The sequence below is a fragment of the Cavia porcellus genome, unplaced genomic scaffold, assembly GCF_034190915.1.
Source record: "Cavia porcellus strain 051 isolate PalLab524CR breed Dunkin Hartley unplaced genomic scaffold, mCavPor4.1 scaffold_18, whole genome shotgun sequence".
NCBI lineage: Eukaryota > Metazoa > Chordata > Mammalia > Rodentia > Caviidae > Cavia > Cavia porcellus.
Window position 1 is genome coordinate 17,631,457 of NW_026947501.1, and position 20,282 is coordinate 17,651,738.

At 33.7% G+C, this 20,282-nt stretch overlaps 1 protein-coding gene and 1 non-coding gene across 11 annotated transcripts in view; one reads left to right on the forward strand and one right to left on the reverse strand.

Moving 5' to 3' along the window:
• The window catches only part of Ehbp1 (EH domain binding protein 1), a 321,489-nt gene that overhangs the window by 112,929 nt on the left and 188,278 nt on the right, over positions 1–20,282 (forward strand). For all 10 annotated transcript variants that reach the window (XM_063229491.1, XM_063229492.1, XM_063229490.1 and 7 more), the window contains exons 6-7: positions 10,319–10,500; positions 14,644–14,783. In XM_063229491.1, coding sequence (XP_063085561.1) covers positions 10,319–10,500; positions 14,644–14,783 — 322 coding nt within the window. The remainder of the gene's footprint in view (positions 1–10,318; positions 10,501–14,643; positions 14,784–20,282) is intronic.
• Positions 5,089–5,191, reverse strand: LOC111756073 (U6 spliceosomal RNA). Its single transcript, XR_002790572.1, has one exon. It is a non-coding gene; the product is annotated as a U6 spliceosomal RNA (small nuclear RNA).

Consider the following 20,282-nt stretch of genomic DNA (forward strand, 5'->3'; position numbering starts at 1 on the left):
TTTAGTGAACTAGGACCTCTGGATTGTGAACTTCCCAAATATTTCTCAGGATCTCCATCTCTCTCTCACTCTTTCTCTCTTTTATTTTTTAATTTTTTTAGGTGATTCAAGATTGTTAGAATAGGCAGGAAATAGGTTATTTCTCTTCCCCAGGTCAGTTAGACTCAGACAAAACTTTAGCAGTTTAGGTTCTTGTTAAATTTTCTTATGAAAATTTATTAAGAACAAAATACTACTCTGATATATTTCTTTGTGATGCTTTTTTCCTTCTGCTGGAAGCACAAGACAGTTTTTCTCTTGCAGTTACTGTCAGAACCTGGACATAAACTCAGAAGCATGGGAACCTCGGTGGCTGGGTCTTTCTGGGGTTTTTTGCTCTGATTTGTCCATACTTAGCCTTCAGCTGTTCCTCAATTACTGTTGGAATTTTCCTACCTCTGTGTCTTCCGCATGGATGTTTCTATTATAGATGGTTACAGTCTTCTCTACCTGTCTGGCTGTCTCTCTAATTTAGAGGCACCATTTTGGCCTGTGACCTTACTTTTCTTAATGGATCTAAAATGAATTCTTCATTTTCAAGTTGTTCAGGTTTCTCCTTGTTGTAAGGACAGTTTGGATACTTTCAAGCTCCTCATCCAGGAAACAGAAACCACATATTTATGTAATTTGATATGCAACTTTTAAAAATTAGGTTTATGAATTTATAATATTAAGTTTAAAAATACAATTTTATGAATAGTATATCAATTTTTAGAAAGTTAGAAAACATCAGAATGTACTATGATTTTAGCTAGTTGGTGAAGATTTGAGATCTTCTCTATATATGCTTTTCTATGATGAATTTCTTTCTATAATCAGAAAAAATGTATAGCATTAAAAAAAGATAATCACCATCAAAGATGAAATCTAAGGGTGTGTGTGTGTGTGTGTGTGTGTGTGTGTGTGTGTGTTGTGTATGAAAGCAGAGAAAGGGAGACAAACCTAGAGTTTAGCAATGATAGGCTTGAATTTAGAAGTGACAGTGGAGATGGGAAGAAGAGTCTAGATTCTGTGAGATTTAACAGAATTTACTTAGCTTGGTGAGCCCTGCTGTTAAGAGGTTTGATAGGTGGTAGTGCTGCTCAGAGAGATAAAAAACTAAGAAACAGCTATGGGATAGAGGTGACTGTTTCGTTAATGATGCCGTGAGAAGGGATAGTGGGCACTTCCATGCTTACATCTGGAACCCAGGAATAGGTCTGTCTGTCTGTCTATGAGGATTTAGGGGTCAGCGCACACCTTTGAGCCCTGAACTTGAAAGAAATAATGCCTTGTACTGTACTGTACTCAGAGCCTTTGCACTGAGCTACATCCCCAGCGTTACATTCTTTTTATTTAGGGTCTCGTTAAGTTTCTAAATTGCCCAGGGCGGGCCAGATTTGTGATTCTACTGTGTTAGCCTCCCAAAGTGCTGGGATTACAAACTGGGATTACCGTGCCTGGCACCAGATCCTTTTTAAGCTAAAAGGTGATTGTATTTCTCTTAATGCATGTAATGGAAACTAATTTTAAAAGTCTTCTAATTTAATTTCCTGTTGAAGATTCATTGAATATATGAAATAGTATAGGGACACTTTTTTGTTGTTTTCTTTGGGATTATGGGGGGAGAAGTTGTTGTAAACTGTCAAGTTTTGTACAGAAGTTGACATAAGGATCACTGTCCCCCCAACCCCTGATTTGGACAGTGCACAATCTGTTTAGACATTTGATTTGAACACCATAATTTGTATGTTTGAGTATATCTGGCTTTTCTTCTGAGAAGTTGAGTATTTTGATTTGGAATATTTTAGAGGAAAGTTAGATTGACTATATATGCTAAAGTCAATATAATAAATGTATCAATATTGACAAATACATATCTAAAGAGATTTTAAAGTGTTGATTCTATTTACATTTATCTCACCAATCTCTTCTATCCAACCATCTAAGTTGTTTTTTTTTTTTTTTTTAGCTGAAATGTTTTCTGATTGAGTCTTTGTGGTTGAGAGAACTCTGTATGACATGTCTACTTCAGCATTTAATTGCTCCATGAATTCCAGAGTTAGCAGTATTCCATTTTGGTCTGCTGATGTAGCAAAGATCTTTTTAGCATGGTCTGAGAAATGCTGTGCAATTTGAAGGACCAGTATCATGATTTTCAAAACTTTTGAATTGTTTGACTTCCAGACTGACTTTTGAAATGATAAAAAGTCAATCTGGAAGGAAAAATTAGAATGAAAATTGTCAAGAAATGGTGTTCTCTGGAAGGTATTATATAAGGCAGTGGTGGTGAACTGTGGCACACATGCCAGAGTGGACTGTTTATATCATTGAAAGCTTTAAAAGATTTATCATCATTGATTTCATTGGGTGACAGGTTGGATTAAGAAACTTGTACTGTGTCCTCAAATCCACATCATCTCATCGATAATTTTATTTCTTGAGTTAGTAGAGAAAATGGATGTTTACGTAAATGATTGTTAGTACTTTACTCTGTGAAACCATTAATGTAATCATGAAACGGAAGATGAGATCTGATAATTGAGATTTTCAGTGCCAGCATTGTCCAAGTCACATATTCTTAAAATAGTTTCAGAATTTTAGTTTTCTGTCGCTCACTTTCTTGGTGCCCTGATTCAGTAGTACTTAGAACAAAATTTGAATTCTAATAGAGAAATGAACAGGGTCAACCGTGAGACTAGGAGACCTCAGGACAGTGGGTGACACAAGTAGTGATTTATCATTACTATGGCATAGTATCTACAGAGACAACAGCAGAACCAGATATGGTCAATAATCACAGATCCATGGCTAGAGAATTCCAGTCAGACAGTCCCACTAAGCTTTAAGAATCATTAATCGAGGAATTTAGGTCAGTATGAGACAGGTAAAGTTTGCTGTGATTGCTGTCTATCAAAATATTCAGTTTTGTTCTTAGGAAATTCAAATGAAGAATTTTCTCTTTCTGTTCCTGGCTTTGAAAGCCTGGATATGAGTATTAAAAAGTAGCTTAAAAATATAGGTAAAATATTTTTAAAATCTTTTAAAATATATACCTGAAATGATACTGATAGATCTAAAATGTTTTTATAAAGCCATAATAGTAGTAATTGGAAGCAGGTAATCTGAAAGGTATGTGTTTATTACAGTTTCCTCATTGGGAGTTTCTACTGAATCCACAATTTACTGCTTTTACCTTTACACAGAAGTGCAGAAGTTTCTAGCCCTTCTCAGTCCTTTAAGGAGGTTTAATAAGATCCCCTTATTGTTGCATACAGCGGAGACACAAGAGTTGTATAACCAGTATAAAGATTAAATTTCAGCGTTGAGTGCTAGTTTTTTTTCTCTGTGACTACATGAGAAGTGTTCATAAAGCACTAATGCTTTATTACAAAAGAGAAAGTTATTTAAGAGAAAGGACTTGTGCTGTTATTTGAATTGTAAACTAAAGTAAAGTCTTTTTTCTGGAATATTATTTTTACTTGGAAGAATGGCTAGCAAAAAAACTGATTATTGAGCTTTCTGTATATGGCAATTTTTTTTTAATTTAACAAAGTAAATTTATCACTTAATAGTAAACAACTAAAGCTGGGCATGGTGGCACACACCTGTAATCCCAGCACTTGGGAGGCTGAGGCAGGAGGATCATTGCAAATTTGAAACCAGCCTGAGCTACTAAGTGAGCTCAAGGCCGTGTAAACTGCATAGTGAAACCTTGTCTAAAAAATCAAAAGCAAAAGCAAAACTAGTATGTGTTGCCTTATAATATTCAGGCTTTTGGTGGAAAAATGAAATCATGAAAATCTTGTACTCACTACTTTTGTTTTAATGGTTTCCCACTGCTTAAAGATTTTTCTGATGGAAGAGTTGGTAGTATAAAAAATGTGACTTTTTTAGAGGGAAGAAGATGGCGGATTGCTGGGTAGCTGGGTACCTATTTGAATGAGTAGTTTCTTTCCAGGTTCTTCAGTCTTGGTATCCAGAAAGTCACAATTTTCGCCACCTAGATACATAGACTGTGCGTTTGTGAGATCTCTCCCCCTGCACCCCCACCACCCCTGCCCCAGAAGCCCCTCCCTGCACATGCCCCATACTGTGATAACTGCTCAAGCCAAGGTGTCCTTGGTCATGATGGCAGATACGGAGAGCAGTTAGCCTTCTGGTCTGTGCTAGATGCAGGCAGTGGGATGGGAGTTCAAGCAGACATCCAGACTTAATACTTATACTTTGGAATCTAGCTCCCTTTGAAAGCCACGTTGGCCAGGCCTGGTTTCTCACCATAGAGACCAGAACTATATCCTCCTCAGCCCAAGCTTAAACTTCTCAGGATTCAGTGTCTATCCTGCAGCCTCTCTGCAGCTGTCTCTCACTCAGTCACTTTGGGAGAGTTACACGGAAACCCTTAAGTGAAATTGTTGTGTAGTAGTTCTGTGACTTAGTCTTAATCAATTCCTTCCTGAAATGATGCCTGATTAAATTTTCTGGTCATATAGTGGGCACTGCATTGGAGTTCTTTTTCAACTCTTTCCTGAAAGGGAAGGATTCACTTTCAGAGTCCTGCTGTTTTGTAGTTCACAGTAGCTGCGGGCTTTAGTTGAGTCTGCCACAGTAGGCCTTGTCTGTTACTTCTCCCTGGAGCTGCGGACTCTTTGGCCTACGTTTTACCTGGCAATATTGACCTTGTCCCCAGTCAGGGCGGTCACTTGGTCTGTGCTTCTGTTGCTCTGTGCCAAGGGAAACAAAACAAAGAGCGGCCTCTCAGTTGTCAGGTGGCTGAAGACAAGGAATGGAAATGGAGTTGGCTTGGGACAGGTTCTGTCAGTACGGCATTTGCCCATAAACGAGTCTAAAAGATGTGATGGAGCAGATATTGGATAATGAAATGTGTTAACATCTGCCTAATTTGGAGAACCAATATGCAAATAGACTGAAGTATAACATTACAAAATCATGTTTGGGTAAAAGATTCATTAATTGTACATAATAGAGCAATGGATGTTAATGACCAAATAGAAATTATTTTTTCTTAATCACCAATATTTAACTTACTGGTTAACTTCTTTTTAAAATTAAAATACGGAATGCTCCATGAATTTGTATTTTGTCCTTGCTCAGGTACCATGTTAATCTGTGTATCGTTCCAGTTTTAGTATATGTGCTGTGAAGGTAGCATACAAGCATTCTCTTTTAAGGTAAAGAGTAATACACGAATTGGCCCCTTTATTCTATTTAGTGAGTATCAGTATTCAAAGTGCTAACATACCACTAATAAAAAACAAAGAAAAAATGATTGGAAAATTGAGATGAATATCTATTTATAAATGCAATTAACTTTCTATAAAACACTTTTTTTTAGACAGGGTTTTGCTATGCAGTTCAGGCTGGCCTCAAACTCATGGCAATTCTCCTGCCCCAACCTCCCGAGTGCTGGCATTATAGATGTGGGCCACCATGTCCAGCCTATAAAATACATTTAAAAAGGCAATATGACTTCTGCAAATTGCAAAAGTAAAATGCAAAGGAATAAATCTAAGAAAATGTGAACATGATGTATATGGAGAAAATGATAAGACTTTGAAATGTATTGAAGGCCTAAATAGGTATACAGAGGAAACTGTTCAGTTTAGAAGTACTCAGTATTGTGAAGATGTATGTACACATTAATCTGTAGATTGATATAATTCTAATCGTAATCCTAACTGGATTTTTCAAGGAACCTGAATGTTAGAACAAATGTTGGTTCCATTTGTATGAGAAACATGTAAATTTATAAAGACCAAAAGGATAAATGTTACCAAATGCTAGAGGAGGGGAGAATTCCGAGTTTTTGTTTAATGAGTACAGAGCATTTTTGCTTGGGATGATGATAAACTCTGGAAACAACATTGCAAATGTGTTCAGAATTTGTCACAATTTTACTCCCTTTTAATAGTGAACAATATTCTATTATATTTGTATGCCACATGAAGCAGTGTTTTCTTTAGGGATGCAGACATAGATTTTGAAAAAGCACAGGGAGGACTAACCCCAAATTCTGGAGGAAGGAATGGGAGAGGTACAATTTGGAAAGGGATATATGCTGCATTTAAGGTAAAGGTAATGCTCTAGTTCTTATGCTGGGTATTAAATACAGGATGTTCATTTTATTAATAAAGTAGTATTTACATTCCATACTTTAATATGCATGATGTACTTCATAATTTTTAAAAGTTCAAATGAGAGTACCATGACTTGAATTTTCAATGTCTTGTGAGAAATCTGGTTGGTGAAGAATTAGTACATAACAATCTTTCAGAACATTCTATGTATTAAAGCTCTGAACATTCTATGTATTAAAGCTCTAAGTAAGCTTTTGCTCTTCCTCTTTCCCTAGTTCCATTATATGGGAGAAAGTATTAAATTTCTAGTGTGTGGTTTGTGTTTTGTAATATTTTAATGGAGAAAGTCAAATGTTTGATAGAAGAAACATTATATATTTACTTATCTTGGTGTCCATAATATATAAAACAGCATATGGTGATCTATTTTGTAAGAAAACACTAGTTTAAATAACTTGAGCAAGAAATAGCCTCCTTATCGTCCTAGTAAACTAAAGAGTGTTTCATTTAGCTGCATTGCTTGATTCCATTATGTTATATATCATCTTACTAGCCTTATGTAGAAAAAAGCAACAAGATTAACTACATGAATGTTTGGTAAAATCCAAAAGTATTTATAAAAAAAGTCCTGAATCTCATTAGAATGCATTTATTCATTTTATCTATACTATAAGGTCTTTTTTGTTTTTCAATTATTTTCGTTACTACCTGAATCACAAAGAGAATACATTGAGCTGGAGTTCATTTTAGGTACATGGCAGGAAAGTAGAGAGCCATGCATGAATTTTAATAGTATAACTATATCATTTTGAAGTAAACACTTTATATTGATTTGTCATTTTTACCATTTCAACACAGGTGATCCTGGTTGGATTAGTGTAATTGGTGTAATAATCCAGGTTCAGTGGGCTATAAAAATTAATAGCAAACCACTTTATGGTGATTGATAGGTATTTTCATTTATTATTGCAAGACTTTCTTTAGAATATATTTCTAAGATGGGAATTGGTTAATTATAAGATGTGTTATTCGAGTATACAGTGTGATATCAAGTTGTTTTCCAAAGTTCTGTATTAACTGAAACTTCCAGAAATATGAAAAAGTTCGTATTATTGTGTATTTTTACCCGTACTAACTAGTGTTCAAATTTTAAAAATATATGCCTACTTAAGAATGTGAAACTGAGGTTTAAATACACAAAGACCTGTCAAAATAAGTGCTGGTGTAGCTGGGAGTGGTGGCACATGCCTGTAATCCCTGCGCTTGGGAGGCTGAGGTAAGAGGATTGTGAGTTCAAGGTCAGTTTGGGCTGCAAAACGAAGGTCAAGGCCAGCCTGCACTACATAGCAAGACTCTTGTTTAAAAAGAAAAACAAAACAAAACAAAACAACCCAGAAATAGCTAGCACAACATTCTAATCCAGGTTTGCTGATTCTAATAATATTAATCAGAGTAATAATCATGAAAAAGTAGAGTGATATTTTTATGTTACAATAATTTCACTTAACTGCTTCCTACAATTAGTAGTGATAAAAGTGTTTGGGTGTTGGAGAGGATTTGTAGAGACAGTGGTAGATGGTAGTATTAGGAATCACTAGATTCCTGGGTCCATCTCTAGGTTTCCTAATTTAGGATATATAGGAATGGGATCAAGATATATCTGTATTTGCACAAGGTATCCTAATTCTGTGTATTTTTAATTTTTAAATCAAAACTAAAGCTTAGGAATCTCTGGTTAACTGACATAGCTAATTGTACTTAGAATTTAGTAGATTTTATCATTTACTGTTTCTGTAAGTAACTTACCAAATACTTAAAACCTTCTGTGTATCATAAATGTGAGTTAAAAAGTTATATTTTTATTCTAAAAAATGAGGTTGACAGAATGTTGATTATAAAAATTAGATTTTACAGGAACCATCTTTCAACTGAACTTTCAAACTTCTGCTTGCACATTTCTAAGTTATCTTAATTTTTATAGTTTGATTATTTTGCTATAAAATTAAATAATTATATTAAGGGATCAGTGTCATACCTTATGAAATAGATTTAACCAAAACTGAAAATACTATGTGGCAGTTTCTGTGTCATGGTTTTGAACAGGCTTTAAATCCTATATTATGTGTAAAAGTTGTTAGCTATTCTAAAGGTACAATAAGAGATTATTGTTCATATCAGTATAATAAATTGATACTCTCTGATCGTACTTTTTTCATTTTGTACATTGTCAGAACCTTGGACCTTAATCTTATTCTTTGATTGACAGTAGCAACCAGGGAAAGAACACTTGTATTGTTTGGGATAGTCACATCTATTCAGCTTGATTCAGTTGAGGGTATTTGCATATTCTTAAGTATTTCTTTCAAGAGCGCTTAAATCCTTCTCAAGTGCTTGATACATTTCTGAAATTTATTCATAAGGTATCTACATGCACTAATAGTTCCGTATAATGTTGCTATACATAATCTGACAGATAAGACCACATTTTGAAACCAGGTGTTCTTTAGGGATGTTACATTACATTTATACTTAATTCTGCTTGGCAGAAATGTCAAGTTTTTAAAGACATCTTTTAATGTTTTGATCAAATTAGTACATCTTTATTTTAGACAAGTTAATCAAAGGACAAATAGAGATTTATTAAACAGTAATTCAAATATATTAATGACAGCTTGTCCTGCCTTTGTGGGGAAATTGAGTAATTTTATAGAAAATAATAGCAGAACTCAAGTGCATTTTTAGAGGTCCTCCTTATTTTATAGGAAAGGTTGCTGAGGATCAGGTGTCCTGATTTGTTCAAGGTCATACATTAGAAATTAATCCTTAAATGTTGTTTTTAATTCTCAGATCAGTCAGTCTTAAGAAATAATGGCATCTAACCTCTAATTTACAGTATTATAAATTATCCTATATCTAAAAATTTCCCCTTGGCATTAGAACACAGTCAGGGATTATATCATCTCTGAACACAGAAATTTTTATTGTCTCTCTTCAGTGTCTTACATACAGCTAAGGGCCGTCATTATTTTGCTATTCTCTTATTTGTTTCTTAGGCTATTATTCTGTAAAGTAAAATTATGAAAATGAAATGTTAAGTACTTTGATAGCAAACAAGTTTCATTTTGTGTTGTATGCGATCTTCCTGCCTCAGCCTCTCAAGTGCTGGGATTGCAGGTGTGTACCATCATGCCTGACTCTTCTATTTCTGATGACTTGGATGTTCTGAGAAGAATTTTGAGATTGTGCTGTCAACAGTATTTCCATGGACATAGATCAGAGAATCTGCTTCTTTCTTTGTATGTGTGATGACCGGGAAAGGAAATTATGGACTGGCATGATGAGAAAAGATCATGAGAAGAAATGAAGCTCAAACCACAGGATACGTACAGTTTAGGTTCTGTAAACCAGGCATGAGGGAGCATGTCTGTAATTACAGAAGTTTGGGAAACTGAGGCAGAAGGATTGCTGGTTCAGGTCCCACTTGGACTACTTAGTGATACTGTGTGTCAAGATAAAAAATACAAGCTATAGTTCAGTGGCAGAGGACCCCTACCACTGAACTATATGGGGACTGAACTATATGGACACACACACACACACACACACACAAATTTAGGAAGAAATACTAGGCTGAGAGTTCCATAAAAAGATTACAGGTTTTTATCAAAGAGACATACCATTAGATTACATTAAATCTAATCAAAGGAAAGAAAACACTTCTTGAGTGTTATTGCTTGGCCCTGTGCTAGATCCTTTTTTCATAACAATCCTAAGAGCTTCAGTCTTAGGTTTTAATTTCATCCTCTTCCTTTCCTAATGTATTTAAGGTTGCTTTAATTTTAACTTGTTTCTGCCTGTGCAGTCCAGTTTTGATTTTCAGCTTCTTTGCTGAAAGTTACAGAAAGTATGATATACCCTCATCACATTTTTATTTATTACTGTGTTATAAAAACTCACTGCAGTAGGGCACGGTAGCACACACTTGTAATCCCCGCACTTGGGAAGCTGAGGCAGGAGAATCACTGTGAGTTTGAATCCAGGCTATACTATATAGCAAGACCCTGTCACAGAAAAGAAAAACAAAACAAGCAAAGAAACAAAACAGAAAAACTTCATTGGAGAAAACAGTTCTCCATTATTATTTGATCTTATTATTTGGCTATAAAATAACTACAAGTAATAGAATTTTTTTTTTCTTTCAGGAATCCCTTTCTGGTCGAAGGAAAGCTCTTGCTACAAGCTGCATCAATATGAAACAATATGCAAGCCCTATGCCAACTCAGACTGATGTCAAGTTAAAATTCAAACCATTATCTAAAAAAGTTGTATCTGCCACCCTCCAGTTTTCATTATCTTGCATTTTCCTTCGGGAAGGAAAAGCCACGTAAGTTTCTTTTTTTAAATAAATTGTTTCATTCACACTGTGTTTGAAAACTCCGTAGATAAATAGCTTTTGACTCAGTAGACAGGCAGTTGTTGAGTATCATATAACATACCAATCATTCTTGCCATTTTTTTTGTTTCAGAGGATGAGTTAAATGAACTCCTTGTTATTTATAGTCTCCTATGATTCCAGAGAATGAGCAATTACAGACATTCCTTAAGAACTGGTATCCCTTATCCCTTCCTAGGTTGTTAAGTGAATTGATTGCTAAATGAAGGACTATATATAGTATGTATATTACAATATTTAAAACAAAGAAAATGTTAAAGGAAACTCCAATTTAATGACTTCGCTTTTATTTGTATAACTCTTACATGTAGCCCTAGAATGTATAAGAGAATATAAAACTTTAGTACTGTACTGTGCATTAACAATCAGCAAAAATTACAATACTGGTGTATTGTAAAGGAAAAAAAATTGAGGCTATATAAATGAGATGTACAGAATTGTACCCAAAAAAGACAGGTTGTAAGTCTGAGTGGCAGGTCCTAAGTCCAAACAGTCATTAAACAGGTAGGTTGTTAAATGAGAAATGTCTGTATGTAAAAGTGGTTACAGCTGGTTTCAAATTTTAGGTCAGTGTTTGTTTTGCAATACATTGTATTCATTGTAGCAGTCTGTATTCTGAGGTGTGGACAGTTCAACTCGTAAAGCTGTTTAATGTAACCTGAGGCATGAGAGGAACCCTAAATGAAAAGTTTAAGAGAAATAGAAGAACTTAGGGAACTTTTGCTAACTCGAATGTCTTGGCTCAGCCTTCCAAAAACTGCTTTGGAAAGTACAGCCAGGGAAACAGTTTATGGTGATCATTGTCCTTTAAAAATCACTTCTTAAATGTGGATGTGTCCTCCCTGTAGTCCCAGCATTTAAGAAGCTGAGGTGGGAGAATTTCTTGTATCCAGGAGCTTGAGACCAACCTGGCCAACATAGTGAGACCCAGTCCCAAAACAAAACAAAACAAAATCACTACTTAATTACCAAAGAAATATTGCATGAAGATTTCCAGACTTAGTTCTAGTCTCTTAAAAGACTAAAACTAGAACATGTATGTAGAACGAGGGAAAAGTAACATTCACCTGGACTATTGCATCTTATCAAGGCGGGGATAATTATGTATATGCTGTCAGTGTAATGAAAGAGTTAGTATGTATTTGAAGTAGAAGATGGAGGTGGAGGATAAATGGAAGTACTATACCTAGCATTTTCTATTAAATGTGAAGCAGGAGAGTTGGCTATGAACATTTCGATCCAATCTGAATCACAGTTCTGAACGTATTTCACCTAGTGGAACATGCTCACTATAATTGGGCATGTCTACTTGACTAAAAAGGCAGTATTCTGTGCATCACTCAAAACAAGGTGTTTGGCATTCACCTTCATGGCAGCAAATGACTTGGTAGATAGCAATAGTAAGGCTCTGTCAGAGAAATGGCATTCTGAGTGAGTGTGGTTAGTGAGACTATCCAGAATACAAACATCTTTTTTATCTTGGGACCTTAAATTATAGCCACAAATGTTGAGAAATTAAAAATAAAGATCTTACCCTGAAACATAAACCAAATGAAAGGAAAGTAAACACAAGAAGAAATAAAACAAATTCACAGGAAGTCTTTTGAGGCTGGACTTTTCTCCACCTAGCAGAAACAGTAAGTGAATCAGCATCATTCGTAGTAATGTGGGTAAAAGGAAATTCAGTTAAATAAAATGTCTCCATTTGAATTGAATAGAAATTATCTTAGAATATACTAAACTCCCCCCCTTTTAATTTTAAAGGGAATAAAACAGTAAAGTGAATTGAAACAATGGTGAGACAATAGAAATCTACGATAGTTACTATATTGCATACTGTTCTCTAAATAATAGCTTGGCTTTAGGCTTGCAGAGTTAATCAAACAATACAGTTCCTCAGAATAAGCTGGCTGCTAAGGAAGGGGGTTTTTTCCTCTTCAGCTCACACTAGTCAACTTGCAGGTGGGGCTTAGCTTCCTTCCTGGTTCTCCCCGTCCTGCACTTTGGTTGACTCATAATTCCCCTTATAACTCCTTCTTTGCTTTCTTACTTTTCCCAAAGGAAAAAAAAAATATTTGGGGTTAAAATATGAAGAAATTAAAGTGATGGAATTTTACAAGTAACCTTTTAAGGTGGTATATTTTGAAATTGTATCATTATTATCTGTTACTAATAAGGGAATAATTTGTAAGATATTCATATTAAGTTAATATAATTATTTTTGTTGGTACAGATTTTGTATCACTACATTTATTTTAAAAAGAGGAAAAAATTTTGTTAACTTAGCTGATATTATATGAGATACAATGTGAAGAATTTATTTATTTATTTTTGTGCTGGAAATCAAACCCACAACCTCCTGCTTGCCAGGCAGGTGCTGTGCCACTGAGCTATCCCCAGCCCATTGTGAAGAATTTAAAAACTAATTTAGTTTGCTAAATGATGCCATATTTAGAAAATAAGTAAATAATAACAGATATTACTTTATAAAGAACAATTTTTCATTTTGACAAATTGAATTTGGAGAAAGTATACCAAATTGAAAATTATTTGTGTGTAATATATCAGATATATGTTTCATTCACTGTAGCTTATTTGAAGTTAATACATCAAGAAAATTTAAATTATTTAACTTTTAGAATAATTAATGTAAACCTTATGAATTTGTACTTAAAATACTTCAGAATTTTATAAAATTTGTATTTTATCAAGCATATGATATCTTACCTGTAATCAGCCCAGGTTATTTTTCATTCTGTATTTCCTAAACTCAGGACTTTAACATTGATCCACATCCTTTAGCCCATTTCTTATTTTTTGAGACAAGGCCTCATTAAGTTGCTAAATTCCTCAGGCTGGGCTCAAATTTGTGATCCTACTATCTTAACCTGTAATCTGTGAGTGGTAGGATTATAGGCATATTTATCACGCATGGCAAGACTTGGTTTGTAAGGTTCTTTTTCTATACAATATTCCTTTAACTTCTAGGGAATTATGTGTCCTTTAAAAAAATTGTACATTTAAGCAAGATTTAAATGTTATTCACTAGGGTTTGCCACTTTCTTTCCCTCTAACCCATTATCCCCAAAGAGTTCATGGATTTTAGATTAAGAATTCCTGCTATAATTCCTTTGGAAAGTTGCAATACTTTAAAAAGTCTAGATCTGCTGTTTTATGAAACAAATTTTTGTTTCTAGATTTCATGATCAGGAAACCTACTTACATTAGGAAAATTTTAGTCTTTCATTAGTCTTCAGCACAGAGTTCATCTAACTCCTCACCAGTTAATTTTTAATATGGTTTGCTTTTTATATAAACATATCATTTAAAAATTAATGTATATTTGAAGTTTTAACATTCTTATACAGCTATTTAAAAGGATTTATTTACATATAAAAAGGACTATACTAACATTGTAGATTGAATATCTTTTATCTAAAATGCTTTGGCTTGTGGGTTTCCTTGAGGTTTGGGCAGCATAAAAGGAGAAACGAGCCATAAAGAGCTTGCTGTCTTAACCTGCCATCACAGCCCGTGCGCATTTCCCAGACACAGCGTGTACTTTTATATTTGCTCTGACCCTCTTCTATTTGACCCAAACTTGTACTGCAGACAGTTTCTCCCCCACTCTTCACTTTTGCTTTATTGGGTATACCTTGCCACTGCTTTAAAAATATATATAAAAATTAAAATACTTATTTCCAGAAATGTTTCAGATTTGGGAATATTTATTTACATATACATAATAAAATATCTTGGGGATTGGACCCATGTTTAAACATAGAATTCATTTATGTTTCTTACACACCTTACATGCCATATCTGAAAGTAATTTTACAGAATTATTTTTAGTGCACCTGAATTTTGCGTGTAACTTACTACATGAAATCATCAGGTATGGAATTTTATACTTGTGGCATCCTGTTGGTACTCAGAAAATTTTGGATTGTGGAATATTTTAGATTTCAGATTTTTGTGTTAGGGATCCTCAACCTGGATTTTCTTACAGAGTGACCATTTTTCAAGCAATGCCATTTAATAAGATGTATATTATATTTTGAAACATTGATGCAGGGATGAAGACATGCAAAGTTTGGCTAGTTTGATGAGTATGAAGCAGGCTGACATTGGCAATTTAGATGACTTTGAAGAAGATAATGAAGATGATGATGATAACAGAGTGAATCAAGAGGAAAAGGCAGCAAAAATTACAGGTTGGTATATATCAACCTAAAAGTTTCTCCTTTGTTTTTTGGCAGAATTGAAAAATTCATTCTTATTTCCTAGAACAAAATAATTCCATTAAGATATTTCTTTCCTTAACTTTTCTGATATAATATACTATATAGTTCTCTAAACACTTTGCATACTGATTATAACTTAACAATAGATTTTAGCAGTATAAGGTCAAGTCCAAAGATAGTAATGTAAGTTTTCTCTGAATTATAAAGCAATTGAATATCTTTATATTTCTTTTGTCAATGTATGGTTGAAACCTCTGTAATAAAGGTTGACCTTAAAGGGATGACAGAACAAAATAAATAAGTTGGTAGCTCCTCTGTATCACATTCATTTATTCACATGAATTATATAAATATTGTTTTAGTTTTATATATATACAAATTATATATTTTTTTCTTTTTGCATCTAGAAGTTTTTAGGCAGCTATCTCTTCTAGTTGGTTTGATCAAACTAAGATGTTGAATGGTTAGAACCTCTTTATTCATTAGTCAGTAAATATTTATTGATGATCTGGGTGAAACGGTTAAGAAATAGATATTATATTTTCGTTCCTGTCAGCTAATTAACTACTATAAAGTTCTGGATTTACGTCTGTTGACTTCTGTCATGTATTTGCCACATTTCCTCTACCTAAAATCCTTTTCTCAAGTCGGGTATTGATCTCATGGGTCACCATTTAACTCCTTAAACAGAAAGATCCTTGACTTTCTCAGCTCCAGAAACCTTCAGTTCTACTCCACTCTTGGGAATCTGTCATAAGACACTCATCAGATTTGTGTACAGTAATAAATGTTCTGTCACATGGAAATTTTTTGTGAATTATTATTTTCCAATTTGTGGGTGAAATTTTCAGTTTTTGACCAAGAGAGTTTAGGAAACTATGTTTTACCATTTCTTTGTGTATTTTAGTTTATGTACTTTCTGTTTAATTCAAATAAAATGTTAAAGTCCCTTGAATTTCAATATGTAGGAAATTTTTATTGAGTTTTTCTTTGTAGTCTGGTCATATGGCATATTTTAGAAATGTTCTATAAAAACCTATTTTACACATGTGTTTTATTTATTAGATTCAGTATTAGGTCAAATTTCACACTTATACTGGCATTTGTATTCTTTGTTGTAGAGTTTATCTGTTAAAGACACTTTCTGTGCTGAATCATTTAATCATAGTTTCTTCTCAAAACTTCATTGTTGTATTTATTTGAAACCTTTTTTCTTTTTCTTTTTTGGTGGTACTGGAGATTGAACCTAAGACCTTCACATTGAGTTATATCTGTACCACATTTTATTTTTTCATTTAAGACAGGATCCTGCTAAATTGCTGTTTGCTAAGACTGGACTGGAATTTGTGATTTTCTTGCCTCAGTCTCTCAAAGTGCTAGGAGTACAGGCCACACCTGTTTCTAACCTGAGTTATTTTAAGTATTTCTCTTATAAATAGTATGCAGTTGATCTAACCCTATGCTTTTGTCCTTTAATAGTTACATGCCTTGATAATAAATATACTTAATATCACATACATTACTTTTTTGTGCTTTTATTTTGGGCCTTTTCTTATTTTTTCTTATCTCTACATTTTACTACTTTTAAATTTTTTTGTTTAAATATTTTTAATGGAATAGTTTGTAAGTTTATATATATCCTATTTACATTTTACTATAATTTGTGAAAAAATAAACTGAATATGTAAGTGAATGATCCTATAAATACCAACATTAAATTTATTTTTATTAGTACATGTTTGCAGTACATAGTGATTACATTCATTATGGAAAATAAAATTAAAGTTAAAACAGAATTTGTCAACTTTTTTGTGTTTTGTGTTTTTTTTGTTTGTTTGCGTTAGGGAGTCACTGTGTGTTCCATGCTGGCTTTGATTTCATGCCTCAGCCTCCTGTCTTAGCATCCCAAATACCGGTGTGTTTAGGTGTGTGCCAAAACACCTGATCTCAACTCTATTCTTACAAGGATATTATTTTTAATAAAATATAGATGTAATGAATGCATTCAATAATAGTTTGATTTTATAGCTAACACTCAGTGCATAAGCATGTATATATTTCTTATTTCCTGAAATTCTTACAGGAACAATAATATCATTCTTTCAGACAATTTAAAATTCCCTGGCCTTAATTAAAGACATCCTTAATAATGTAACTTGTGATGATTCAAGATTGCTTTGGAATGTTGCTATTTTTTGTTACTCTTTATGTGTTAGGTTTTGTTTGTTTTTCCTGTTTTATGATACTCCCTCAAGGTAGAGTCTTTGTTCTAATTATCTTTTCATCTCTAACTTCTAGTACAGTTTCTAAAACATGTTGCAAATTTATTTTGTATTAATAGAAGGAAAGTAGTGAATGAATGTAAGACTTCCTTCTTGTGTGGTAGCTTATTTTGATCACTCTGGCTTATCATCTTGTTCCATTTGACCTTATACATATTCTATCTCGTATAGGATAAGGTGTTTTTATTTTGTGGAAGAAACATGTTCTAAAGAAATATGTAATTCAGAGCTCAGTAATTTTAAGACTAGTTTTCCTAAAGTAATGAATGTAAAATGTGAAATAGAAAGTTCTTGCAACCAGTAGTAGAAATTATATATGTTTTTAAAATAAGTGTTTCAAAATAATGGTTGCAAAATAATCTCCTTGGCAAGTCACCAGGCAATATTTGTCAATATGTCTACCACTAAAATTAATGTTGAATTTCATGTGTGTTTGTATGTCCTTTTTTTGTGTGTTTGAGGTGCTAAAGGTGAAACTTATGGCCTCCCACATGATAGGCAAGCTTTTCAAATCTGTAACTAATCTACCACTGAATTTCAATCACAGTCCCCAGGTTGAATTTCTGTGTATACACCAATAGGAAGGGGGAAAAAAAAAAACTCCTTTCACAATTATGACAAGGTCCAGTTTAATATGCCTCAAAAAATTAGGTTCAACTGATGCAGTTTATAGGAACTGAGAAATTATAAGGCACCTGAAAGTCTTCTGATTGTTTTTTATATTTGTTGAAAAGATCACTATGGGGGTGTACTCGGGCTCCATCAGGCATTTAGATTCACATGACCTGAGCAGGCCAAATTTAGTATTAGGTTCACATAGAAAAATAGATTCGATTCTTTGTCCTCTACCACCAAATGACAGCTTAAAGGTAGAGATACAAGATCCACGTAGTTGGAACAGGGATTGCTTTGGTTGAAAATCCCTAAATAGGACTTCCAAGGTCCACGGAAAAGACACGCACCATTAGATGTGTCTCCACGTTCAGAACTCAAAAGTTCTTTCCATCAGATACGTAATCTATTCAGAGTCTTACCATCCAGATGTAATTTATCAGTCCATATTCATTTTTACCATAAGCCATGTTATCTGGTGTTTGTTAATCCTTTCTTCATAGCTGATAAAGTTTGGGATAGGGAAGAGAGAGTGACATATTGGCTACTGTCCGGAACAAAATCTAACAGCACAGATAGGAGTGAATATAAGAGATACCAGTTAACAGATTTGAAGAGCTAGAGTTGAATGGTATGACTCAAGCCTCTGAGAGGATTAAATATTCTACTTTTAGGGCTGTAAATGTGGAAGGTAGGTTGCCTACCTTTGCTTAGAAAATTCCTTAGAATAAACATGAAACTCTAGCCAGAGAATACAGCCATTAATTTGCTTCTGGTAGATACCCTTCAGTACCTAGGACATTCACCAGTAAAGTCATAGCATTATTGTGGATTCAAGAATATAACATTAGGAAGTAAGGGAAGAAGCAGCGAGGTGTGGTAATTCTGATCCTTGAACTAAAAAGTTTTTAAAGTACTGTAGCTACCCTTTAAAAGGAATCTGAAACTCTCAGATGAGAGACTAAAGACAGCAGGAATTTCCCTTCACAAAGTTTAGAGCTTGAATGTGTTACCTCAGAAGACACAGACTACAAATTCACTACTTTCTGAGTTACTCTTCAACCTTAATGTTACTTCACTTGCACTAAGTACAATTGAATTTTGTCTAGATTCCCACCTATTCCCACCTCCTATTTCTGGGAGAATTGTGCTGGTATTGAGTAGGGCGGGATGGAACTCTAAAGAAGTTAGAAGAAACCTTCTAATATTTAGGGAAGAGCCAGAGACAGTATTCTAAGTACCAAAATGAGTTACTGAGAATACATTCCAGGAATTCAAGGTTGGTTTAACTGTATTAACAAAGTGTGAAGGAGAAAAATCATAATTGTTTCAACAGCTGTAGAAAGGAACTTTTTACTAAATACCAACTTTGTTAGCAAAGTATAATAGAAGAAAAGGAAATTTCTTCATTTAATAACAGCATTGTGAGAAGTCCCAGCTAACATCACACTCAATGGTAAAATACTGAAGACTTTCTCCCCTAAGACTGGGAACAAAGCAAGCATGTTTATTCTTACTGTTTCTGTTCAGTGTTACACTAGAAGTCTTATGCAGTGTTATACAGAGTCATAGAATATAAAATCAATACAGAAGAAGCTACTATATTTTTATATATGAACAACAGACATTTGGAAGATGAAATTAGCAAAGTAATTCCATTTACAGTAGAAGTAAAAAATAAACTACTTAGAAATAACAAAAATGTGAAAAAGTTTTGAAAATGGTAATACATTACTGAAGTATTTCTTAGTTGATAAATGGAGATATATTCTACAATTGATAGAGTAGGAGACTTAATAATGTCTTTTCTTCCAAAATCAACCTGTAAATTCAACAGAATGCCAATTCCAATCCTAGCAGGATTTTTTAAAAAATTATTTTTTTTGTCGTTTTCCTTTTTATCGGTACCGGGGATCGAACTCTCGACTGCCTGCTTTCAAGGCAGGCGCTTATGCCGCTGAGCTAAATCTCTGGCCCGGATTTAAAAATTTTTGAAAAGCAAATTCTAAAATATGTTTAGAAATGCAGAGGACTTGAGGCAAACAAATCTCAAGTTAAAAAAAAAACAATTATAATAATAATACTTGATATTTAAGACTCACTATACTGCTTATTAATTAACATACTATAGTATTGGCATAGGATAGACAAACAGATAAATAGAATAGTTACTGGGAGTCATAGCTCAGCCATGTCATCATGTGGGTAAACAACTGACAATGTAGTATGCTGCTAAACTATTGTGTTTGGTAAGTTAAGTATATTAAATACATTTTCAACATATAATATTTTCTATTTATAATGTAAACTAATCACAAGTCAGGAAGCATTTGTGGCCAAGGATTTAGCTCAGGGGCATAAGTGCCTGCTTGGCAAGCAGGAGGTTGTGAGTTTGATCCCCTCAATCCTTGGTACCAAAAACAAACAAACAAACAAACAAACAAAACTAAATAAGCATTTGTAATAACCATGACATAAAAATACCTATAAATTAGATTGCATCAAAGTTAAGAATTTTAAACTCATCAAAATAAATAATATAGTCAAAAGCCTATTTATCAGACACGTCTTGTTT